General features: G+C 49.3%; 1 protein-coding gene across 2 annotated transcripts in view; it reads left to right on the top strand.

Annotated features, from left to right (window-relative positions):
- The window catches only part of INSRR (insulin receptor related receptor), a 39,218-nt gene that overhangs the window by 2,301 nt on the left and 10,736 nt on the right, over positions 1-26,181 (top strand). For both annotated transcript variants that reach the window (XM_083590865.1, XM_083590864.1), the window contains exons 2-12: positions 8,626-9,186; positions 12,686-13,001; positions 15,336-15,478; positions 16,789-16,933; positions 17,011-17,225; positions 17,984-18,110; positions 18,627-18,865; positions 19,299-19,466; positions 19,557-19,746; positions 20,410-20,451; positions 21,026-21,327. In XM_083590865.1, the coding sequence (XP_083446991.1) occupies positions 8,626-9,186; positions 12,686-13,001; positions 15,336-15,478; positions 16,789-16,933; positions 17,011-17,225; positions 17,984-18,110; positions 18,627-18,865; positions 19,299-19,466; positions 19,557-19,746; positions 20,410-20,451; positions 21,026-21,327 (2,448 nt within the window). The remainder of the gene's footprint in view (positions 1-8,625; positions 9,187-12,685; positions 13,002-15,335; positions 15,479-16,788; positions 16,934-17,010; positions 17,226-17,983; positions 18,111-18,626; positions 18,866-19,298; positions 19,467-19,556; positions 19,747-20,409; positions 20,452-21,025; positions 21,328-26,181) is intronic.

The following is a 26,181-nucleotide window of genomic DNA, read 5'->3' as shown; positions in this document are numbered from 1 at the left end:
GCTGCTGTGAGCAGAATGGCAGAAACCAGGCTGTGTGGCTCTTAAGCCCCCCAGGACCGTCAAGTTTCACAGAGCTGCAAACTGGAAACTTACCCTGCACTTCCCAGCCCTGCTTGAGTCGACTGGTGTATCATGAGGTCAACCCGAGCCCCTCTTCCCACTTGTGTTGCCCAGAAATTGGTATTATTCAAAGGCAATTGCTCCCTCTGGCAATGAAGGCAGCACACAGCCATCATGCCTACCCTCCCTGAATACAGTGGTACCTCGGGTTACAGACACTTCAGGTTACAGACGCTTCAGGTTACAGACTCCGCTAACCCAGAAATAGTACCTCGGGTTAAGAACTTTGCTTCAGGATGAGAACAGAAATTGTGCTCCAGCGGCGCAGCGGCAGCAGGAGGCCCCATTAGCTAAAGTGGTGCTTCAGGTTAAGAACAGTTTCAGGTTAAGAACGGACCTCCGGAACGAATTAAGTACTTAACCCGAGGTACCACTGTATGCCTAATCCTCTTTTACAGCTGTTGGCCATAACTTCCTCTTGTTGGAGAGAGTTCTGTGGTTTAGCTGCGCTCTGTGCAAAGAAGTCCTTCGTTTTGTCAAACCTGAATTTTCCAATAACCAGTTTCATTGGGTGTTCACAAGTTAAAGACTCCCTGCCTGAAACCTTGGGGAGCTGCTGCTGGCCAGGGTAGGTATTGCTGTACTAAATGGGCCCCAGTGATCTGACCAGGGCCGGACTGAGGTTTGATGGGGCCCTAAGCTACTGAAGGTAATGGGGCCCTTTAAATGTCCAGCTGCCCTTTGTCAACAACAAATTGTTGCTGTTTTTTGTGTTGAATATATGCTATATGGTAACTTATGGACCTAATAGGTATCTAAAGCCATTTGCACACGCAGAATGTAGGCAGCCAATATATAGAAATGAGCAAACCAGTGATATTTTAGGGAGCAGGTGGGGCCCATTACTTACATCATAGGAGCCTACACAACACAAAACACTGTTCCTGTATGTAAGTTTTATTTTATATTTTGGAAATGTACATCCATTTTTTCCCTTTACATTTTTTGGGGTCCCACAAGAGAGTGGGCCCCTAAGCTATAGCTTGTTTAGCTTATATGTAAATCTGGCACTGGGTCCGACGTGTTGCCAGGCAGCTTCCTCTGTCCCTAGATCCTGCTGCCTGAGAGAGCCTTTGGTGGGGAGAAGGCGCTTCCTGTGCCCCTTTGCTGGATTCCAGGGGCATAACGGACTGCAGGGAGGGGAGTCACAGGAGGCCTGGGTGGCAACTCTCGAGGCAGCAACAGGAGAGCCCTAGACCAGAGATGAGTCTTTGTGGGTTGGTGGGGGGCAGCTTCCAGCTAACTCCAGGTGGGAAAGGCAGGAATGGAGACATGGAAGAGGCTGACCCTCGCCCTAATGGGGCCAGCTTGCCAGGAGGATCACCTTGGAGTCCAGCCAGCATCTGCCCGCCAGGCTGCCCAGGTGGCCTCCCTTTGTTAACATGGTGCTAGTTTTGCCTTGGAAAGCTCAAAGCAGCTCATGCCCGAAGCACTACAATTTTAGCTAACGAGAAGCCCCCACCCCGTCCCCACCAGCCCACTGGGATGGTGGTGTTTAACTGAGAAAGCTGGCTGAAAACCTTGCCCTACCATTAGGCAGAGTGAGGCGGCTGGTGCTGAGGTGTTGGGAGGACAAAGCTGTGGACTCTCTGTAGCTGGTCAGTCAGCGTCATGATAGTCTCTATCAGATCACAGGCACCCCTGCATAGGGAGAAGGCTGCCTTCTTCCGAGTCAGACCACTGGTCTGCCTGGTTCAGTACTGTCTACGCTTTGTGGCCGTGGCTTTCCAGGGCTTCACACTCAGGGTCCTCTCCCAGCTCTGCCTGGCAATGCCAGAGAGAATCGGACCTGGGACCTTCTGCATGCCAAGCAGCTGTTCCACTGCTGAGCTCCTGTCACTCACAAAAACCCACATCTGAAGAGAGGTGATTGGGGCTTCTAGTCCACTGTGCCAGCAAGTGCCTCTGTTCTAGGCATGAGCTTGCCTTGTCCAGCCGTCTTTCTCCCGGCTCCCTGGGCAAGCCAGAGTCCCGGCTGGTGCCTGGTGGTCTCTGAGGGGAGCTGGGCCCCCCTTCGCTCCCCTTCCCTTGTGCCTCCTGAGAGCACCAGGCTGATCCTCTCTTGTTGCCAGGTGCAGTGTTTGGGGTTTGAAGTTTGTGTTTACAGAATTTAGCCCCGGTGTTTATAGTAAATGTCAGTTTGGACTGAAACGTTGCTCTGGAGGTGATAATTTGGCTTCAGGTTTCACATGCACACACCGTGAGAGAGGAGCATGGGCAGCAGCAGCAGCAGCAGCGGAGCCACGCCAAGACAGGGTCTCCTTTGCTGCCCTTTGCGGCCATGGGGGGACGGACTTCTGAGCAGGTTGTCTATTTCTGCACGTTCCTGGGGAAGCCTTTTACACGAAGGGGGGGGGGTGACCAGGGCTTCTTGTCAGCCGGAACTCTGTTCTGGCACCTCTCAGGTGGGCGCCATTTGCCATTCTAAGAGAACAAGAGAGGGGCGCATGGCGAGTTCCAGCACCTCTTTTTTCTAGAAAAACAGCACTGGTGGTGCCTATTGGGGATGGGGCAGCATCCTTTGACCGCCCCCACTACCACCTGGGGCAGACGATTTGCAGCCAGTCCTGAGGCCTTGCTGACTTGCTCCAGTTCAGGGCCAAGAGCGCCTCAAGCCCCCGTGTGTGCCAGGTGGGCAGGTAGCTCTTTCAAAATGGCCCCTCACCTCCCAAGCACCACCCTTCCCTTGCCATTTTGACAAGCAAAGCTGGAGGATCCCTCCCCGGTTCTCCTCACAGCCCCCCCCCCCGTGAGTGTTTTGTCATACTTAGCAAACACTGAGATATCAAAATACTGTGAGCAAATATTACCCGTGGCTATTCAGACCTTCCGGAACAGAAGCGGAACTGTTTAAACAGGTGATCAAACAGGGCTTTTCCCCCTGGACATGATGCCTGAGCGCAGCGCCTTCTCCTCTTGTGCCTTTGCCGAGCATTGTAAGGCTCTTGCCTTTGTCCATGTACCACAAACACACCATTAGCCAGAGAAAGGAAGCAGCAAGTTTGGGCAGGTGCCAGATTCTCCTTTTGTGAAAGATGGAAGCTGAGCGCTTGGGAAGCTGCAGCCCCGTCACTAGGAAGCCAGGAAGCCCCTTTCAGGACCATTCATTTTCCAGCCACTCGTAGTCGTCTGGACAGCAAAGCAACTGGGGAGCTTTTTCAGCGAGAGTTCAAAGAGCCACCAGTTCAAATGCTTGGCAGCAGAGCACATGATCTGCACACAGGAGGCACCAGGTTCAATTCCTGGCGTTTTCAGGATGGTCTGGGAATGCCTCCTGTTTCTGAAACCCCGTGGAGCAGCTGCCAGTCAGTGCAGACAATGTTAAGCAAATAGATCTAGGTAAAAAGCAACATTTTATGTTTCTACTTAAATGGAAACTTTGAGGAGTGTCACCTTGCTTTATTTTTAGTGCGCGGCTGTGGTCGGTGGGACAGAGTCCAGGCTTTGCATGCAGAAGGTCCCTGGTTTAATTTGTGGAAGGAGCCTTGCAGAGCGGTGGGCAGTCCTCCTAACGGCCCACTGGGGCAAGGTCTACGGGGAAGAGTTGCTGTGATCTCTAGGCCTGCACTGTTTCGGTTTCTTTGAATAAAGAGTCAACTTCACTCACACCGGGTGTTTTATTGCTGACTGGGGCCTGACTTTAGCCTACAGCTGTGGGCTGATGCTAACAAACTGCATACAGCTGCTGTTGGAGGGGAAGAGAGTATATATGGTTGTCAGAGCTGCCCGAGGTCCCAGCTCACAAAGGACCAACGCTGCTTCGTTGTTAAGTACAAAAGTCTTTATTGAAGTTCAGTTTCACTTCCAGAGCCGCAGTGTGCAGCTCTACGTCTCAAACTTCAGACCGCTGATGCTCCGTCTGAGTCTCCTCCCCCAGACACCAATTTAAGACTCTAGCCTTACTCCACCTCTTCCTCTGTTCTTTCCGCCTCTGGTTCCTCCTGTCCGTTGGGGTCTCGCCCTTTCTAGACTCTTCTGACGCTGAATCCCCTGAGCCTTCCCCCTCCCTCCGGCGGGCTTTAGGAGCTGGTTCCCCATCCGGGTCTCCTGCTGTCCCGCGCGCCTGTACATTTGAACTTGGCGCGCGCGCCCAGCCAGCAACTCTCCTCCTGACCGTTTCACTGCTGCTGTCACTGCTTCCCCCTTCGGGGAGGCTAGCTGCAACTGACCTCCCCTCCGTTGGAGGCGTGGTCAGCCCTGACTCACCTTCTCTCCCCGCTGGAGGAGACGCTGGCCCTGACACATGTGACTCTTCCCCCCCACTACGCTCTGGTGGGGAAACTGGTCCTGATCCCCCGCTGCTGCTTCGGGGTTCCCCGCTGGCTCCTTGTTTCTGGTGCGTACCCCCTGGGACCCCCCTTGCCCTGACCATCAGCGCCCCCTTCTGGGAATCTTCTGATTCGCTGGAGAAGCTCATGGAATCTCTCGGGCCACTGTCATACTCCCCTACGCTGCCCTCGGATTCTTCCCCTTCGCTCTCCATTTCCTCTCTCCCCTGTGCTCCTGCTCCTGAGCCCCTGACAATGGTGATATCCCATTTAAATATTTTTAAAATCCCACTTTCCAGCCCCAGAAGGGCCCAGAGCAGCTTGCAGTTCTCTACCATCTTAAAAGCCATGACACCAAAGGAAAGTGGCTGGGGAGGGAGGAGGAGGTAACAAACCCAGGGGCCAGTTTTTCTGTAAAGTGGATCAACACAAGCTCTTGGAGTCTCCTTCTGGGCATGGCTGTGGCAGCTGCCATGATGAAATTTACCACTGGTGGGAAGCAGACAGCTGTGTCTCTTTGCCTTGCTGTTCACGTTGCCCAGGAGGAGGTAATGAAAATGACCTCTGAGGGCCTGCCCCCACCTCCAAGTAAATACTGGCATCCGGGGACAGAGATTAGAGCTGGGCTGATGCCAGGCCTCCTTCTGTAGTGCCCTTCCTCTCTTCCTTCCTTATCTGCCTTTCTCTGGGGAGAGACTGGGACCAGGCTCTCGCCCAACACCAGGGAGCCTGACTGCTGCTGCTGCTGCTGCCGGATCCGGCCCAAGGCCTTGAAAGGCAACCACTCCCAGAGGCCCAAAGGCTGCTGCAGAGGACAGGAGCAGGTGTGCATTTGCAGCAGATCCACAGTGTGCAGCCTGGCCGACAAGAGCCAAGCCAGGATTCCCACAAGCCCACCTCTGCCTTGCAGAGCGCCAAGGGGAGCGGATGGCAAACCTCAGAGTGAAAGCAAGCCTTCCATATATATATATATATATATATATATATATATATATATATATACTCCACCTGGTACGCAGGCTGAGACCCTATCTGCCTGCGGACTGTCTCGCCAGAGTGGTGCATGCTCTGGTTATCTCCCGCTTGGACTACTGCAATGCGCTCTACGTGGGGCTACCTTTGAAGGTGACTCGGAAACTACAACTAATCCAGAATGCGGCAGCTAGACTGGTGACTGGGGGCGGCCGCCGAGACCACATAACACCAGTCTTGAAAGACCTACATTGGCTCCCAGTACGTTTCCGAGCACAATTCAAAGTGCTGGTGTTGACCTTTAAAGCCCTAAACGGCCTCGGCCCAGTATACCTGAAGGAGCGTCTCCACCCCCATCGTTCTGCCCGGATGCTGAGGTCCAGCGCCGAGGGCCTTCTGGCGGTTCCCTCATTGCGAGAAGCAAAGCTACAGGGAACCAGGCAGAGGGCCTTCTCGGTAGTGGCGCCTGCCCTGTGGAACGCCCTCCCATCGGATGTCAAAGCGATAAATAACTACCTGACATTCAGAAGACATCTTAAGGCAGCCCTGTTCAGGGAAGTTTTTAATCTGTGATATCTTAGTGTATTTTTGGTTTTCTATGGAAGCCGCCCAGAGTGGCTGGGGAAACCCAGCCAGATGGGCGGGGTACAAATAATAAATTATTATTATTATTATTATTATTATATATATACATATACACAGTGGTACCTCGGGTTACAGGATGAGAGCAGAAATCGCGTAGCGGCAGCCCCATTAGCTAAAGTGGTGCTTCAGGTTAAGAACAGTTTCAGGTTAAGAACGGACCTCCAGAATGAATTAAGTTCTTAAGCTGAGGTACCACTGTATATAAAAAACCTTCTTAAACACCCAAAATTCATAATAAATCACTTTATGAAGACCCAGTGCATTTCAGAGAAACGGCTTCAACTGTCAGGCATCATTGGGATCAGACTGTGTACAGTACTTACCGTAAATAAAAGCACCACTTGATTTTTTAAAAACAGTGGTACCTCGGGTTAAGAACTTAATTTGTTCTGGAGGTCTGTTCTTAACCTGAAACTGTTCTTAACCTGAGGTACCACTTTAGCTAATGGGGCCTCCCGCTGCACCTGCTGCCGCCACCGCCGTGCGATTTCTGTTCTCATCCTGAAGCAAAGTTCTTAACCCAAAGTACTATTTCTGGGTTAGTAGAGTCTGTAACCTGAAGCGTCTGTAACCCAAAGTACCACTGTATAACCTCCACCCCCCCACCTCTTAGCAATTTACAACAATATAAAGCATTAATAATAACAATATTGATTGCAAAAAAAGGAAAAAACAGAACCTCAGAGTGGTTTACAAAATGATTAAATGAGAAAATTAAGAAAGATTTCCAATACTTAGAACATGCAAGAAGTTAAAATACTAAAACAGATAAAAAAATTCCCAGCAGCATTTCTAAGCATCTGGGTAGGCTTGTCCAAGCAATTTTTTAGCAGGAGCCAAAAAGAGTCCAGCAGAGCCACCTGCTTGATCTCAATAGGCAGGGAGTTCCAAAGTGTTGGTGCCACCCTAAATGACCTGGTTCATTTATTCATTCATATTAAATTTGTATACTGCATTTCCTCCATAATTCTCATAGTAGTTCACAGTATAAAAATACAAGATGAAAACACAAAATAGATAATAAAAACAAGAACAAGAACAAACCAAGAACCCCGTAAATGCAGAACGGCTACTGCGTGGCCCCTGTAGCGGTGCCAATTCTGCCGAGCAAAGCAATTCAGAGGACACGTGGGATAAAGCTTATTTTAAAGCTTCTTGTAGGGTTGTTGTTGTTGTTTTACTATAGTATTGTTTTACTTTTCTGTTCAATGTGTCCTGCTTGGCCACTGTGACAAGAGAAATACGACTAATGGATCCATAAGCCAAGCTGCTTCAGGGTCTGGGAGGAGGGTTTTTCCTTCCATCAGGAGCAACAAGACGGGTGTTGAAAATGGGGCGTCTGTCCCAGCAGGGGTCTTGGGTCTCTCCCTGGTGGAGGGTGTGGGGAGAGGAGCAATGTGGCGTCTTTGCCGTCTCTTTTCCTTGTAATTCCTGTTCTGTTTTCAAAAGCGCATACTGCACTGTCTTGTTTCAGGCCACCCCAATCTCTGAGCCCTGAGAGATCCCAGGGGTTTTGGATGCTTTCCCAGAATTCGTGTTTCCCTTTGGAATGAGGCACACAGGAGACTGCGGTGTCTTTATGATATGTGGTTTATTTACACATATATACAAACTGAGCCCACACAGGAGGGGCTCCCAGCCTCCAAACCCCCAAAAGGTCTTGCTTCTTTTTCTCCCACAGTCACAGCCTTGGATCCCATCAGAAATCAAACACTGCTTTCTGAGCCTCTCCTTGCTGCTTTACTTCTAGCTCACACCAACTCTGCTGTAAAACTCAGGCTTTGTCCTTCTAGCTATCTGAGAGTTGAAGTAGGGCCCCCACCCACTTTTTGTCTGGCGCAGAGCCCCCTTTCCTTTGTTCTCTTAATGGCCCATCACCCAGTCAGTCACTTCAACAGGGAGCTTGCCTGGCTTAGCTTTAACACTTGCTGGATCCAAGGATAAGAGGGGTTTGGCACCCACAAACCTAGAACAATATGTTAGGAGAAAGAGTGCATAAGCTGTTATGTATTAGTGAAAATAACATAAAATGCAGCATCGGGGGAAACTAGGAGAGTTTAGTACGGTGCTTTTAATGATTGTTTTGTCCTGCTTTTTAATGGTGAGATATACATTTCATCTGCCCCCTGTTGTGGCCAGCTGAGTTGGCAGCATATAAATACTTTTCTAAATAAATAAAGTGCTGGCGGGTTTTCACGAGGGCTTAAGAACTGTTGTGGAAATGGGGTGAGCTGAATGTAAGATTGGGAAAATGGGAAAGCAAATTTGAGAGGTCTGTCCATCCTGTCTTCTTCTGGCTGTTCAGACAGACAGAGGCTCCCTGTGTCAGGCAGAGGCCCTCTGAGGAGGTTGGAAAGAGCAGCCTCTCCTCCTGGGCCATTCACACAAACAGGTGGTGCAAGAATGTTGAGATTCCTGCATTGCAGAGGGCTGGACTAGATGACCCTGGGGCTCCCTTCCAACTCCATGAGTCTGTAGCCTGAGGGGTGTTTGTGTGGGTCAAATGCTGCAGTCTGAAGAGAGTCCTGTGTGCTGGAACAGTGCGGGAGGTGAAGAGCATGAGCTGTTCTTCATGTCCTGGTGACTCATTTTCTTTCCCCGCCATTCCCCATTTCTCCAGTCTGCGAGAGCATGGATATCCGCGTCGATGTCTCCCAGCTGCGGAATCTGGAGAACTGCACCATCATCGAGGGCAACCTGCAGATCCTCCTCTTGTTCACCACCAGCAGCGAGGATTTCCACCCCTTCAGCTTCCCCCGCCTGGTCATGATCACGGAGTACCTCCTGCTCTTCCGCGTCTATGGGCTGGAGAGTTTGCGCGACCTCTTCCCCAACCTGTCGGTCATCCGGGGGACCAGTCTTTTCTTCAACTACGCCCTGGTCATCTTTGAAATGCCGCACCTGCGTGACATCGGCCTGCACAGCCTGACCAACATCCTGAACGGCTCCGTGCGCATCGAGCGCAACCAGGAGCTCTGCCACATCTCCACCATCGACTGGGGACTGATGCAGACCCCCCACGCCCTGGAGCAAAACATCATCTTGCACAACAAGCCCGCGGAGGAGTGTGCTGACGTGTGCCCGGGCATCCTGGACGTGGAGAAGCCCTGCGTCCAGACCCAGACCAGCCTCAAGGGGCAGCTGGAGTATCGCTGCTGGACCTCCAGCAACTGCCAGAAAGGTCGGTTGACCCAGGTCCACCCTGGGCGTGTGGTGCCTGCGGCAGCCTTGAAAAGGGCTTGTGAATGGCTGAGCTTCGCAAGGGAGCAGAAGGGCTTTAGGGGTCACTTGATTCCCATTGTGCTTCAGAAAGAGTTCCTTGGCACGAGAACAGCAAAAACAAGAGTTAATCCGAACCCAAATATAATTTATTTATAGTCCATCAGCCACAAATCCAACAGTTATCATATGACTAGCTGTTGCCGAGGGCAGTGGAGAATCAGGACCAAACAAGGCACGGTGGGGGGAGGTGGCTGTGGCTTTAAGAGGGGATTAGACCCATTCATGGAGGACAAGGTGGTCAGTGGCTACTGTGAATAATGCTGGGTTTTGAGAGCACAGGTCCTGCTGTGGCTCTCAAAGGATGCCTTCTTGCCGCGATGCCTCTGCTCTTCTGAATATCAGGTGCTGGAAACCACAGGAGGGCAGAGGGCTCTTGCACTCGGGTCCTGCTTGCTGCCTTCCCACAGGAAAATGTTTGGCCCCTGTGAGAACAGGATGCTGGGCTAGAGGAGCCCTTGGCCGGATCCAGCAGGCTGAATGCCGAGCTAGATGAGCCCCTTTGGGCCTGATCCAGCTGCAGCCAGGCTCTACAAAAGACATGCCTGTGTCCTTTTAACCCCTTCCTTTCAGGCTGCCGCTGCCTGAGCTGGGAGGGCCCCCTTCCCTCTCTCCTTACGCACTGACGTTCCTCCCTGGCTGGGCTCATGGCTCATTCTGCTGACACGGCTATCTTGGGAGCCTGGCTGGCTATTTGCCTGGAGACACACAGGTGTGGCTAGTATGATCCGGCCTGGGAGCTTCTGCATAAGTCTCCTCAAAACAAGGGCCCAATAAACTTTGTTCTTTCCTGTGTTTACACAGAGGAACTATTATTAGGAAACAGGTGCTTTACTTTTTAATTCCTTTGTGGCCTATTTTTAGGAGCTCTCCAAAATTGGAGGCATGAGGTGCGCAAGTTAGGTACTCTGGTGATGTCATTAGTTTCCCTGCTGGGTGCTTGCGTTTCTCGCCTGCCCTCTAGCACCTGGTTTTTAAAAAATGCCACCGCAGAAGGACAGACCCCCAGTTCTGTTCATTTCCCACAGGAAGTAATGATGACGACGACGACACATTGGTTTATACCCCACCTTTCCCCCTAATGGGGCTCAAGGCAGTTTACAGATAAAAACAATCAAAAGCAACAATATTTTTTAAAAAAACATGGATAGAATTAAAACTATTTACGTATATAAAATCTGTTTAAAACATAGGCGGCAACCATTTCGCACGAGGGTTTTGTTCCCGGCCCCTGCACTCGTCGGCAGAGCATGTCTATGCATGCCCCGTTCTGCCCCCATTCTGGCCTCTTCCAGTTCCAAAAGGATCTGCGCATCAGTTGGACACTCCCCAAACAATTGTCACCTGTGGAAATAATTACAAAACAACAACATGGCCCCAGCCATTTCATTAAAAGCAGTCTGTTCCCAAAAGCACGGTTGAAAAGGAAAGTCTTTGCCTGCCGGTGGAAGGACAGCAAAGAGGGAGCCAGTGCGGCTTCTCCAGGGAGGGAATTGCAGAATCTGGGAGCAGCCACTGAAAAGGCCCTGTGATGACTCCTAGCTTGGCCTTAGGCTTCAACCATGATGGGTATTCTGGAAACCGTGTGCCTCTGAATAATACCAGTCACTGGGAGTCGGGGGGGGGGGGATTGCTGTTGCTTTCAGGTTCTGCTTGTGGGCTCCCCAAAGGCACCTGGGTGGCCGCTGTGAGAACAGGGTGCTGCACTGAAAGGGCCCCCTTTGGCCTGATCCCACAGGCTCTTTCTCTGCTGCTGGTCCAGCGTTCCCAGCATCACCTTGGCAAGTTTTTGGACCCTTTCAGTATCCTTCAGGATTCCTTAGAGAAATGCTCTGGGCTGCCAAGTGGCAGAGCAGTACCCCAGCTGATCTGTGGAATCTATTCTGTGTGGGATAAACTTGTCTTTGGAAAGGCAGCAAGCTTAGGCCAGTGTAGTATCTAGTAAGTGACCTGAGAAGAGCTACTTCTTTAGAATCAGCCCTCCATGCCCTCCTGGTCTCCTTTGCGTTGTCCTTTGGGGGAGATCTCCCCCCATCAGCTGCAGCCCAGTCTCACCGTTGTGAAACTCTCATAAAAGTATGTGAGTCTCCTGGGCTTGTTTGCTGTCAACAAGAGAGCTGCTAATGAAATATACACTGCAAACAGGCAGATCGTTATCGTGCGCATGCAACTGCCTCCTCCAGCGGCCTTGCGCTCTCCCTCATGGACGGGCCTTTGGCCTCCTCCTGTCTCGCTGGGCGAGGCGGCCAGCTGTGCCTCTCAGGACGGCTGTGTAGATGTGTGGTGTTTCAAGAGTTGCAGCTGAGATTTCCCCTTCTGCATCACTGTCCAGCACCACCTGACCAACCTCCTGCTGGACTGGACCATCTCTAGGGCAGCGGAGAGGGTGAAAGAGGCCTTTGTGCCTGAGCCAGGAGGGCTCCTCTGATTCATTAACTCATTAACAGACTGGTACAGATTGGGAGGTCAATCTGTGGTATGAATTAGGATGACCCATACAAACCCAAATGTCTATGTGCCAGTAAATGGAGGCAACTAACTTAAATTATGCTTGGCGAGGTTGCCTGCTTCTGCCTTGCTGTTTGCTGTTTCCACAGAGCTGTTAGCTGAAGGTTTAGGATTTGAAATACTAAAAAGTGTTAAGACAGGGTGGAGTTTACTATCAGTTTATATGCTGATGACATCAGAAACAAGGCAGGAGATAAAGCACTACATTGTGTTCTGCTGCCCTTGTGCATCCTGCCGCCTGAGGCATTCACCTTTCCTTGTCTCATGGGTGGGCCGGCCCCAACTTCTATGGCACCTTTCAAATTAGAAATGTTTTTCCAAGGTGGCATAATAGAATATTACTAAAACAAAGCATAAAATAGAATGGAAGTCAGTCATATGGACACTGGGCCAGGGCCAGGCTCTCAACTAAACCAATACCCATAAAACTCAGCTTGCTTTTCGAAATTCTCACTCCTCCATTGCAGTAGACTTGCAACTCACACAGAGGTTACATTAGAGATAGCAAATAAAGCAAACAGCATGTATAGTCAAAACACATTTCTGCTCCCTTTTCTTTCTGCTCCCTTTTCAAATTTTTTTGAATGCACACAAGTTAACTGCACATAAATTGCGGGTCTACTGTATTAGTGAAATATACACACAAAAATGTGTGTTTGCAAAGAGGCATACAAGCAAAATTGTGTACAAAAATACATATATTGGGTGAAATGTGAGCAAAAATGCACCTGTGATTTTCATGTGGATCTTTTTAAAAATCTGCAGACATGGGTGTGTGTGGAATAAGGGGAGCTAAAATGAAGATTGGGGGGAAATGAGAAGCTGAGGGGCAGCTCTCCCAGCGCTGCTCTTGCCTCCCACTCCAGCTTCCGCCCCCTTTCTCTCCCTTGCAGTGTGTCCCTGCAAAGCGGGTGGCGCTGCCTGCACCAGCTCCTCCGAGTGCTGCCACCGGGAGTGCCTGGGGAGCTGCCGCCGCCCGGGAGACAGCCACGCCTGCACCGCCTGCCGCCACTTCTACTTCAACGGGCACTGCCTGAGCTCCTGCCCGGAGCTGACCTACGAGTACGAGGGGTGGCGCTGCGTGACCGCGGAGCACTGCGCCAGCCTGCGCAAGGTGTCGGAGAACCCCCGCGACTCCTCCAAGTTTGTCATCCACCAGAGGCAGTGCCTCTCGGAGTGCCCCTCGGGCTACAAGAGGAACGAGAGCAGGTGAGGGGGCCAGCCGGCCCGCCCCACACTTTTCAAGGGCCCGAGAGCTCAGTTGTGTTCTGCCAAGTGTTGGACTGATCAGGTCACTTCAAACACTTTTGCCCCCGTTTTCACAGAATCATAGAACTGTAGGATCAGAAGGGACCCCAAGAGTCATCTAGTCCAACCCCACGCAGTGCAGGAATCTCAGCTGGAGCATCCAGGACAGATGGCCATCCGACCTCTGTTTAAAAACCTCCAAGGAAGGAGAGTCCACCACTCTCGTGGGAGTCTTTTGCACTGCTGAACAGCTCTTAATGTCAGAAAGTTTTTCCAAATATTTAGTTGGAATCTCCTTTCTTTCAACTTGAAGCCATTGGTTTGAGTTCTAACCTCCAGAGTGGGAGAAAACAAGCATGCTTCCTCCTCCAGGTGACAGCCCTTGAGGTATTTGAAGATGGCTCTCCTGTCTCCTCTCAGTCTCCTCTTTTCCAGGATAAACCTACCCAGCTCCTTCAACCGTTCCTCAAAGACTCTTGTTCCTCTTGGTTGCCCTCCTCTGCACACCTTCCAGCTTGTCGACATCTTTCCTAAATTGTGGTGTCCAGAACTGAACACAGTATTCCAAGTGTGGTCTGACGAAGGCAGAATAGAGTGATATTATTACTTCCCTTGATCTGGACACTATATTTCTGTTGATGCAGCCTAGAATAGCATTATCTGTTTTTGCTGCTGCATCACACTGTTGAGTCATGTGAAGCTAGGGGTACCAAGACCGCTAGATCCTTTTCACATCTACTGCTAGTAAGCCAGGGGTTCCCCATCCTATATTTGTGTATCTGGTTCTTCTTGCCTAAGTCCAGAATCTGACATTTGTCCCTATTGTCTTTAGCTTGCACCCAGTTCTCCAATCTGATAAGGTCATTTTGAATTCTGATTCTGTCTTCTGTGGCATTAGCTACCCCTCCCAGTTTGGTGTCATCTGCAAATTTGATGAGCTTCCCTTCAATTCCTTCAACCAAGTCATTTATAAAGATGTTAAACAACAACGGGCCCAGGACAGAACCCTGCGGCACCCCACTTGTCACCTTTTTCCAGGATGATGACAAACCATTAATGAGTACTCTTTGGGTTCGGTCAATCAACTAGCTAAAAATCCACCTGACAGTTTCCTCATTCAACCCACATTTACCACTTGCTTGTTCTTCCTCTTACTTCGGACATAGCCAAAGAAACCTTTTAAAATTATTTTCAACCTCTCTTGCAAGCCTGAGCTCATTCTGAGCTTTAGCCTGCCTGACCTTCTCTCTGCAACTGTTGGCTTCACATGTATACTCTTCCTTTGTGATTTCCACTTTCTTCCATTTTGTATACATGCTCTTCTTAACTCTCAGCTCATCTGAAAGCTCCTTATGCAGCCACACCGGTTTCCTTGGGGGCCTCAATATTTCTCCTTTTAGAAACTCCCATCCTACTTGGACTCCCTTCTCATTTAGTATATCTGACCACAGGATCACACCCAGTAGCTCCTTCAGGTTTTCGAAACTGACACCTTAAAGTCCAGAGTGTGTGTCTCGACTACTTCCACTGAAGCAGAGTCCACCAGCTTCTGAGGGAGCCCCGTCCACTTTCAAAGAGCTCCTGTCATCAGAAAGTTCTTCCTAATGTTGAATCAGAATCTCATTTCCCATCCATTCATCCCAAGAACAAGTACAGGTCACACACAAACTCACATGGCCAGGGAGAGGAAATGCGCACCGTCTGGGTCCTGCCCTGATCCTGCCTGCTGTGTGAGATACTGTGCCTGGCTGATACTGTGTGAGAGAATGAAAGTGTGTGAACATGAACCCAAAGTTGGTTCTTTGTGGTTGCTGCTGCTGCCCTGCTATCCATTTAAAAGACATTCCTGTCTGTCAGAGAAATCCTGGGAACTGTTAGCTATTTGTGATAAAAAAATATATGCCTTATGCAGATAGCTGAAGATAAATCTTTTTACTTGACAGGTTGGCTACAGTTGAACCACAAGTATTATTTACAGACTCCTGCAGACAGTGTCTGCCAGAAGTCCCCTCCCTGCTCACCTTCCCCGTCAAGACAGAACTCTCAGAGAGAACCCCCCAACTCCCAACTGCCAGTTGCCAACTGCCACCTCCTTTCCCCATTACCATTTCGTCTTTGTGAAATGCAGTTCCAATGAAATTACATTACAAATAGTAACAGGAACCGCGGTTTGCTAAGGGGGCTGAGGGATTCTTTGGGGGAAGGTGCTTCTGAGGGGTGCGGGATGGAGAGAAGCCTCTCCCTGCATTGTGGGTGCGTCATCCCCAGGTCTCTCCCCCAACCCCCTTCTTTCAGCATCTTCTGCCACAAGTGTGAGGGGCTTTGCCCAAAGGAATGCAAAGTGGGCACCAAGACCATTGACTCCACAAGGGCAGCCAGGGACCTGGCTGGCTGCACCCTCATCGAGGGCAACCTCATCCTGAACATCCGCCGGGGAGGTGAGTGGCTGTGCCCCAGGGTGCTGGGCGCTCCAGGGAGGGAGGTCTGGCCTCTGCCCACTGAGGGACCGAATCTGTAGAGGGATGACTTGAGGGGTGAGCCTGCCATGCATTCAGATTTCCTCAGATTTAACTCGGGGGGGGGGGGGAAATCTATATTCTTTTCCTTTGCAGCTGAAGGATCATTTAAGGACCCCGAAGCTCAGCGCTGGCACCCCACAGGGATGTGTGCTGAGTCCCTTCCTGTACTTGTATACATATGACTGTATTTCATCTGATCCATCCACTGTAATTATTAAGTTTTCAGATGATACTACCATAATCGGTCTAATTACAGGTGGAGATGAATCAGCGTACGGGGGGGGGTTCAAAAAGTATCTACATGGTGCCTAGAGAATAACTTACACCTAAATATTAGCAAGACAAAGGAGATGGTGTTGGACTTTCGGAGGAAGAGAGGGGAACCTGCCCCGTTGTATATCAGGGGTGGTTGTGTGGAGAGAGTCTCTTCCTTTAAATTTCTGGGAGTTTACCTTAGTGAAGACCTCACTTGGAAAAGCAATGTAACTCAGGTGGTTAGGAGGGCCCAACAGAGACTCCACTTTCTCAGGGTCTTGCGAAAGAACAGTGTTAAACAACAATTGATGACCTCCTTCTGCCGGTCCACAATAGAAAGTGTCCTCTCATATTGTATCACAGTGTGGTACGTTGGCTTGACAGCCACGGACAGAAAGTCTCTACAGAGGGTGGTGAACACAGTACATGATATCATGGGCTGTCCCCTGAGCCCGCTAGATGACATCGCAAGGGATCATTGCCTTAGGAGAGTGAAAAAAACTCTCAGGGACGATTCACACCCCGGCCAGCACCTCTTTAATCTTCTACCCTCGGGCAGGAGATAAAGTATAATCAGTCGTGCCAACAGGCTAAAAAACAGTTTCTATCCATGGGCTGTTAGGCTGCTGAATGGAAAATAATATAGTGCAACTGACTTTTGGGGTTGGTGTGTTGTGCAACAAGCACAGAGTGCAATGAGATTGAGTGTTTGTGGGGGAAGGAGGCTCGGTTAATTTCATTGTATACAGGTTGTACATTGAAAATAAAGGTATTATTATTATTATTATTATTATTATTATTATTATTATTAATCATGCCAGTTAGGAAGCCACCTCCCCTTTCTTGGGACAGGTTTTTAAAAGAGTAAAAGAAATGTGTGTTGAAAAGCATAAAGCGCTTGAAGAAAGAGCACAGCACCAGCCAATCATTTCAAACATGCAAAAAGCCTAAAAGCTGCTTCTCCCTTCCTACAGATCACCTGGCCTCCGCCCTGCAGGGCAGCCTAGGCCTCATTGAGACCATCACAGGCTTCCTGAAGATCAAGCACTCCTTTGCCCTCATCTCTTTGTCCTTCTTCAAGAACCTCAAGCTCATCCGAGGGGACTCCATGGTGGACGGGTGAGTCATGGGCAAGGGCACGGCTCCCCCCCCCGGCAGGGCAGGCTGTAAAACACCCGACTCCGTTTTGCCTCCAGGAACTACACGCTCTACGTGCTGGACAACCAGAACCTCCAGCAGCTCTGGGACTGGAGCCACCACAGCCTCTCCATCCCCGTCGGCAAGATGTACTTTGCCTTCAACCCCAGGCTCTGCCTGTCAGAGATTTACCGCATGGAGGAGATCACAGGGACAAAGGGCAGACAAAACAAAGCAGAGATCAATCCCCGGACCAATGGCGACCGAGCCTCCTGTGAGTTGCTCTGGGGGGCAGAGGGCTTGGGGGGCACAGCATCGAGGGACCCTGGTGGGCACCTCGTAGGCAGAAATGAGGGTAGCAGTGGCAATCGGAGATGGAGAGGGGGGTTGCCCCACAAGGAAGTTGGGGTGCCTTCCCAAACTGGTGCCCCCAGCTGTTGTTCCTCTTGTCCCCCAGTCGCTCCAACAGCCAGTACAGCCAAGGGTCAGGGGAGATGATGAGGTGAACTTGAGTCTAGCAACATCTGGCGGGGGGGGGGACCAAGTTGGAGAAAGGCTGGACTTGTGGTTGGTTGGTCCTTTTGGCTTCACTGCTTAAAACTGGCCACTACCAGAGCTCATGGAGCCCAGCTTTTTTGTTCATTGGTCTGTCTCCCATTTCAGAGGGGCAGCAGCCCTGTTCATCTGCTGCATCAAAAAGGCAAGAGACCTTCAAACTGTTAAATCTTTAGGGTGCCGCAGTCGAAACCTGCAACCCCAATAGCAGCAGCAGCTGTCATCCCAACCCCTCCCCCCGACCAACTTTTATTCCAGGTCTTTTCTCCCAGAATATTTTCAGTGAAAACAGGGTTTGGGATTTTTGTCATTTGCACAGCTAGAAATGAAAGCGACATTTTGACCTTTGCCCATGAAATTTTCCAGCTCTTTGCCAGTTCCACTGTTGTTCCCTGAAGCCACTTGTGTTCCTCCCCCACTCCTCGCCCCTGCCAGTTTTCAAGACTCCTTCCAGGTTTTAACCCCCCCCCATTTCAGGCAAGACCCAAATCCTGCGCTTTGTGTCCAACACCACTGAGTCAGATCGCATCTTCCTCAAGTGGGAGCGCTACCGGCCCCCAGAGTACCACGACCGCCTGAGCTACATCATCTACTACAAAGAATCGTAAGTCCTTGGGGAGCCTCAGGTGTGCGTGGGGGGGGGGATTTGCTCTTTTCTGCTGCTGCTGCTGCTGCTGCAGGGGACACCCGGCACACCTGAAGGGGAAGATACCAAATCCGCCCCTTCTGGAACCGTATGCAAGCCAAGACCCAGTTTGCAGTGAAACTTGAATGTGTTCTGAAAAGCACAGGCTAGGAGGGTGCAGTGTGCATAAAAATAAATATATTACTGAAAAGTCCAAAGGAAATGCCTTATATTGGGAACCTTGCTTTGCAAGAATGTGTGTATTAGGAGAAGCTTTTTAAAAATATATATCCACAAACTGATGTGGAAATGTGGAGAACTGAACTGAAGGTGGGGAAAGTGAGAAGCCAAAACGGACCTCTTTGCGCGTCCTTCTTGGTCTGCCAAGTGCCGGCAGCTGGAGAGCCAGTGGAGGTGGCAGGAGGGGAGCCAAGCTGCCTTCCCTCCCGGCTGCTCCTGCAGGCCTGACCCTCCCTTGGGTGCCTCATCCCCCAGGCCCTTCCAGAACGTGACGGAATACATTGGGCAGGACGCCTGCGGTGCCAACAGCTGGAACGTGGTGGACGTGGAGCCGCCCCTGAACAACGAGCAGGAGCCGGGGGTGGTGCTTCAGAGCCTCAAGCCCTGGACCCAGTATGCCATCTTTGTGCGTGCCATCACCCTCACCACCGCCGAGGAGAGGCGCAACTACGGGGCTCAGAGCGAGGTGGTTTACATCCGTACCATGCCTGCAGGTAACGCGGGTGGGTGGGCGGGAGGAGCAGGGGCCTGTGACCAGTGTCATCCACCCCTGGGTGCCAGAGCCGCTCCTTGGACGGGGACCGGGCTCTGAGTAGAGTTGCTGGGATGCTGTGGGGGTCTGGGCCTGCAGCAGAGGGACCTTGAAAGGAGGCAGAAGAGGCCTAGCATGAGATGGAGGGCTGCACTGCGGCCACCTCAAAACTTTAAAGATGGCTGAGATTAGGTTAGACTGAGAGATGCAGTGACTGGCCCAGGGCCACCCAGAAAGCTTCATAGCTGAATGGGGACTTGAACCCTGGTCTCTCTCAGGTTGTAGTCTGACACTCTAGCTGCCACAACACACTGGCTCTGTATATTGGTTCTCTCTCTCCCTCTCTTTTTCTCTCTCTTTCAATTACACTCCCCTGCCCTCCCGTCGATGTCCAGCTCCAACAGTTCCCCGGGACGTCATCTCCATGTCCAACTCCTCGTCCCACCTCATTGTCCGCTGGAAGCCACCCAGCCAGCCCAATGGCAACATCACCTACTACTTGGTCTTGTGGCAGCAGCTGGCTGAGGACTCTGAGCTGTTTGTCAATGACTATTGCCACAAAGGTGAGGTGGCTGGCCTGCTCCGTGGCGCACGGACCTTGCGCAGCCCCCAGAGGGCCCTTGCTCACACCCTCTCTCCTCTCGCCCTGCCAGGCCTCCGCCTGCCCACCAGCAGCGCAGACACTCGCTTTGACACAGACGATGGCGAAGGCCAGGAGGATGGAGAGGAGCAGCAGTGCTGCCCGTGTCAAAGCCCTGTGGGGCAAACCCCCCTGAGGGATGAAACCGTCTCTTTCCAGAAGAAGTTTGAAAACTTCCTGCATAATTCCATCATCATCCCCAGGTGACCGGGGCTAGAGCTGTGCAGGCCAGGCTGTGGGGTTTGGGATTGTGACTCCATGGGCGGGTGGGTGGGCGGAAGTCAGGGCTGACAGCAGCAATGGTCAGCTGGCGGGAGAACCTGTCAGAACTGGTGGTGGCTCTCTCTGCCGTCTTGGCACTCCAAACCTTCCACTGACTCCCAGCGCTCCTTCCCCAACTGCAGAGCATGTATCTTGAGCCTGAAAATGTTAGGCAGGAATGGCACTGTCAACTGTTTGCAAGCCCAGCAACCCCCCCCCCCAAACTGGGGCTCTGGAGATTCCCGAGCCTTATTTCCACAAGTGTCCTGCAGCGCTAGTCTGAAAAAGTTTGAAAAGACTGGCATGAGTTGACTTATTCTAGGTCAGGGTGGTTTCACCTATCTCTCCTGGTAATGTCTACTCTGACTGGCAGCAACAGCAGCTCTCCAATATTGTCTGAGGCAGAGATGGGGGTGGGGAGTCCCCTCCCCAGTGACCTGCGACCTCAGCCTACTCCAACCTGGATGTTTTGGGCCACCAACTCTCACCTGCTCCCACCCCTGTGGCTGTGCCCTCATCAGCTGAAATATTCACCAGAGGCAGAGGAGAAGGCTGGAGCCAGGGGGTAGTAAGCGGAGATTTTCACTTTCTTTGTCCTTTTTCAGACCCCCCTGGAAAGTCACTTCCATCAACAAGATCTCTTACAGGTAAGCTGCAGAGTGTAGCTGAAAATGAAAAGGAATGTTCGCACATTTCAGGCTTTTCCTGAGGACTAGAAACATCTCTTTAAAGGGATGCCTCAAGTTTGTCCCACCATCTGGAGGCTCTCTCAAAATGCACAGACAGTGCAGACACTCAGGTTGCAATATTGGGCTGCAGAGAATGGACCCCTTTTAGGAAGAAAAGGGGGTCTCTTCCCCTCTCCCCCACCCCTGCAGGACCAGAAGTTTCCCTTCTTCCTATTGCCTGCCTTTGCCTACCAAGCCTCAGGCAACAACCCCACACTCTTAACTGTTGGGGGATCCTGGGGAAATCAGTATCACAGGCAGAAGGACTGTGGAAACTCCTGTTCAGCTTTCTATTGTAATAGGTTTGGGGGCTGGACTGAGTTTGGACCCTAACCCGACTGTGCCTTGTTTGTCCTCTATGGACTAAGGGCTGGGCATGACACTCGTCGTCTACCTTGAGGTGTAGGGTAAACAGCATCTCCCAGCAGACAGGCCTGCCCTACCCCACACTCTGCCCCAAGGCCTCACCGCTCTGCTTCCTCTGCTGTGACAGGATCCCAAAGAGGCGCAGGGACACCTTTGCCGTAACCCCTCTTCCTGGCCATGCCTTTGCCAACACATCGTTCCCAGAGGTCCTGGGGAATGGAGTGACCCCAAACCGCACAGGGTCCAGCAGCCCCAAAGCTGAGAAGGATTTCCGCATCTTTGAGGATAAAGTGGTCCGGGATCGGACGGCCATCTCTAACCTGCGCCATTTTACTGAGTATCGCATCGACATCCATGCCTGCAACCATGCTGCGCAGACTGTGGGCTGCAGCGCTGCCACCTTTGTCTTTGCCAGAACCATGCCGGAACGTAAGTGCCAGAGAGCACCCCCAGCAAGCCACATGGGGGGGCATCAGCCCCAGGCAGGAGCAGAGAGCTCAGCTGCCCCTTTATGCCTGTCTGCCCTGCTTTGCCTCACGGTAAGGCCAGCCCTGGTCCTGCCTCTTTGTACAACTCCCGTCCCCATCGCTAGCTGGTAAGTAGCCTGTGCAGTCCATCGTCTGAATCAACTGGCTCTTCCCTACCGGAATGATCGGGGCAGCCTGTCGCAATTCGTCACCTGCAGTGAAATGGGAAGATGTCGCCCAGTGCATCTGCCCCCCCCCCTTGCTGCCCCTGCTGATGCCTCGATTACTGGAGTTGTGGGGCTGTGGCGTCCAGGTTCTTTAAAAAAAAAAAAAAATTATTACTTTTCCAACAATTTAAACATTACAAAGAAAGAACAATACAAAAAAAAAGAACAATACAATACAAAAACACTACGTAACGCTGACACATTAAACTAACAAAACAAAACAAAAACAGTTTAAAACACATCAAACAATTTCAATATCTTATCTTTCATTCACATTTCAATGACCTCCTCACACCTCCCTTTTTGTATTCCACTTCTATTAATTGTTTCAGCAATTCCTTTCCATCTTCCTCTGTTTTCTATCCTATAATTATCTTAACATAGTCTAACCTTATTTTTTCCTTTAACTCTATTAATCTATTTATACTTAAATCCTTATAACATTTCTACTAAAGCCATATAACTTCATCCCCACATTTTTCTAACATTCATTAATTTTACAGTATTTCTGCAAATAGTCTTTAAACTTTTTCCAGTCTTCTTCCACCGACTCTTCTCCCTGGTCTCGGATTCTGCGGTAATTCTTAAGTTGTGTCTTTTCAGACTCAGTTTTCGGTATAAGTGTAATGTAGGCTTCCTTCCACGACTCTGGCGCTTTTTCCCCCTCCAAAATTTCATTACAAACCTCCTTTAGTGGTTGAATTATCCAATCTTTCAAAGATCGATAGTATTTTGAGGTTAAACCATCTGGCCCTGGAGATTTGCCCAACTGCATATTCTGCATGGCACCTTCTACCTCCTGTTCTGTTATTTTATAGTTCAACATTGACTTGTTTTCTTGAGAGATTTTTTGTAATCCATTTGTTTTTAAGAATTGGTCTATATCAATCTCTTTCTGTGGCCCTTGTGTATATAACTGTTTAAAGTACCTCTGGAAACATTTTCTAATTTCCACTGGATTCTGTATATTCTTTCCTTCCACTTCCAAATTAGTAATGGTGTTAAGTTTTTGTCTTTTTTTCATTTGCCAAGCTAACAGTTTCCCACATTTATTAGCCGATTCAAATGTCCTTTGTCTCATCTGTTTAATTTTCCATTCTATTTCCTGATTCATCATTTTCATATATTGGACTTGGTATAACTTTATTTCTCTCAGAATCTCTTGTGGCTTTGGTTTCGCTCTCAGTTTCTTCTCACCCTCTTTTATTTTCTCCAAAATTTTGTCTTTTTTCTCATTTTGAGTTCTCTTCTTTATTGCATTCTGTTGAATTAGAAACCCCCTCATAACCGCTTTGCTTGCGTCCCAGATTACTCTTTTTTCAATGGTAGTGTTCATATTTACCTCAAAATAGTCTCTCAAGGTTTTTGGGGCCTTCTTGGTAACCTCTTCGTCTCTAAACAAGGTGTCATTCATCCTCCATCTGAAGGAACCAGTTGGTGTTAGTTTCATCTCCATTTTCACAGCATTATGGTCGGAGCAAGTTTTAGGGCAAATTTCCACTTTTCGAATCTTAGGAGCCAGTCCTCTAGTTATCCAGATTTGGTCAATTCTTGTCCATGTCATTTTGGCTTCAGAGAAGGAAGTTCCCTCTCTACCCAAGGGATTCTTTGTTCTCCAAATGTCAATTAAATCCATATTGTCAGTTATCTCAAAAAAGGTTTTTGGTAGTCTGCCATCCTTGCTGACTACCTGTCTCTGTGCCTTGTCCATATTTGTAGATACCACTCCATTCATATCTCCCATCATAATAATGTTGTAATCCATATAGTCCAGCAATGTCTCATGCAACTTTTTAAAAAATTCAGATCTCCCCTCATTTGGTGCATAAACTCCTACTATCAAAAATTTCTCTCCTTGTGTTTGAATTTCAATTGCCACGAATCTTCCTTGCTCATCTTTAAAAATAAATTTCGGTGATAGGCTCTCTTTTGCATAAATCACTACTTCTCTTTTTTTAACCTTATCCGATGAAATAAACTCTTGACCCAATCTTTTATTGATCAATACTTTCCTATGTAGCCTTATCACATGTGTTTCCTGTAGACAAATCAAGTCCAATTGTTCCTTTTTCAATAAATGAAAGACTTTTTTCCTTTTCTCCGGGGAGTTAAAACCATTAATGTTCCAACTTAATAGTTGCAGAGCCATGGCGTGGTTACTTTACTTTTCCTCCAACTGCACCCAGTAATTGTTCTTGTTCTGTCGGTGGTATCACTTTCTCTGAGTTATCCAATCCAAAAGATAGTGATGCTATGTCTAGTATTCCTGGTTTTAATGCTCTTGGCTCTTCTTCAGATTCTTTTTGCAGGTCTTCTCCGTAATCTTTCAAAAATCTTTCTTTATCATCCACTGATCTTATTTTTAACTTTCTTCCTTTGAAGGTAAAAGATAGGCCTTGGGGGAATTCCCATCTGAAAACAATTCTATTACTTCTCAACAAGGTCACCAGATCTCCGTAGTTAGACCTAAGATCCAGAAGATATTTCGGGATGTCTTTAAATATCTCCACTCTTGATTGATGTATTTCCAAGGTCTTCTGAAAATGCAGACTCAATATTTTGTCTCTCTCCTCTTTTGTTCGGAGGGTAATCAAACAGTCTCTCACCCTGTTCTTTCTCCCCCCTCTTCCAAGCCTGAAAGCACTTACTATCTTGAAATCTTGCTTATCTGAATCTAGGTTCCAAAAGTCTGCAAATTCCTGCATAAGAAAGTCACTTAGGTTATCTTTCTCAAGTTCAGGTACAGCCCTGATCCTTAAATTTGTATGTCTTTCCTTCAGTTCAATCATGGACAACATTGACCTGTGGTCCTCAAGTTGCCTGCATATCGGTGGTATCTTTTCCTCTACGGCCAGTGCTTTTTCCTTTGCTTCTTCAGCTGTCTTTCGGGTCAAAGTAGATTCCTGCAGCAATTTCTCAATAGATTCTGTGTTAGAGTTCACCTTCTGTCCCAAATTATTAATGCTTGTAGTATTTTGGTCAATTTTAGTTGTTGCTTCAGCTACTTGTTTACTTAATTTTTCCAAAGATTCATTGATTTTCCCTAATGCCAAAGCTAAAACATCTTCAGATGCCATTCCTTTTGACCCAACTTGAACAGATGCTGCCCCTGGTGGTGCAGAAGGGCCAGATGCTGATGCTCTTCGCTGCTGCCGAATTTTACCAGATCTTGTTGTTTTTTCCTGAAGCGAGTCTGCCATAACACTTTATCTAAGGCTCAAGGTCAATCCCACGGCCGGAGTTTGTTTTGCTGTGGAAAATTCCCCTGGCCAGTTTAAAGTGGAAAATTCCCTGGCCAGTTGTAGCAATTTCAAAGTTCCTCTAGGGGGACACAGTAACAGTCAATACTTGTTGCATTAAAATAACTTTCCCAAGTCCCCCATTTAACAAAATAAGCAACAGTTTCAATTTCAGTTAATTTACAGTTCCTTACAGTCCGGAGAAACCAGTCAGACTCAAAGTATCTCTCTTGCAGAGTTAACTGTCAAAAAGTTACATTGTCCATAAACAGCACGATTCACAGTACGGCAATCTTATTGTCCATTGACAGCCCGTTCCCAGGCATTAAGCGGTGGTCTTTGTTTCCTTTCCTCTCTTTTTGCAGGCAGAAATACTTCTCACTTTTCCCTCCCCTCTCCTGCAGCTCAGGGAGGGAGATCTCTTGTATTGATGTTAGGATTTAAGTCCTTTTAAAGCGATTTTCCAGGTCTTAGCTTAGATGATCTTTGCTTTGATCTGTTTACAAAAAATGGAAGGCGGACTTCCTGTTTAAGCCTTCCCGCTTCGGTGCCAAATTAATGCTTTTTCTTCCCTTGTTTTCAAATCTTTAAGTTTAACCTACTCACGGGTAGTTGCTTTGATAGCCGAATTGTCACAGGAAAAAAGTCAGCGCTCTCCGGCAACAGCTGTGTGGCTTCACTCCACGGAAGAAGCAATTGACTCTCAGCACCGCGCCGCTCACCCCGTTTCGCTCCGGAGCCCGGAGCCGGGTTCCTTTGCAAATTGGGGGGGGGGCGCTGAAAGTGCCCGCCAAGTCCCACGATCACAGGCTTCACCCGCCTGTGGTTTTTTAAAGGGTCCCTGCTTCGCCGTAGCGGCAAGACCCGATTTCCGCGGAGCTAACTCCCTCAAAGTTAGAGGGAATCCGCCATTGCCGATGGCGCCGACCCCGGAAGTCCATAAATACCTACAATCAAGAATTTCTCTACTTGTGATTGAATTTCAATTGCAACAAATCTTCCTTGGTCATCTTTAAATATGAATTTCGGTGATAGGCTCTCCTTTACATAAAGGACCACTCCTCTTTTTTTAACTTTGTCTGAAGAGATAAATTCTTGGCCCAGTCTTTTATTACTGAGTATCTTCCTGTGTAGCCTTATCACATGTGTTTCTTGCAAACAAATCAAGTCCAAATGTTCTTTTTTCAATAAATGAAAAACTCTCCGCCTTTTTTCCAGGGAATTTAGTCCATTAACATTCCAGCTCGAAACCTGCAACGCCATCGTGTAATTACACTTATATTCCTCCAACTGCACCCAATGCTTGCTCTTCTTCTGTTGGTGGTGGTGGAGACACGTTCACTGGGAGGT

Source organism: Podarcis filfolensis, assembly GCF_964270895.1.
Source record: "Podarcis filfolensis genome assembly, chromosome: 16".
NCBI lineage: Eukaryota > Metazoa > Chordata > Lepidosauria > Squamata > Lacertidae > Podarcis > Podarcis filfolensis.
Note: the sequence above shows the minus strand (reverse complement) of the source record. Positions and strands in the feature narration are given on the sequence as shown.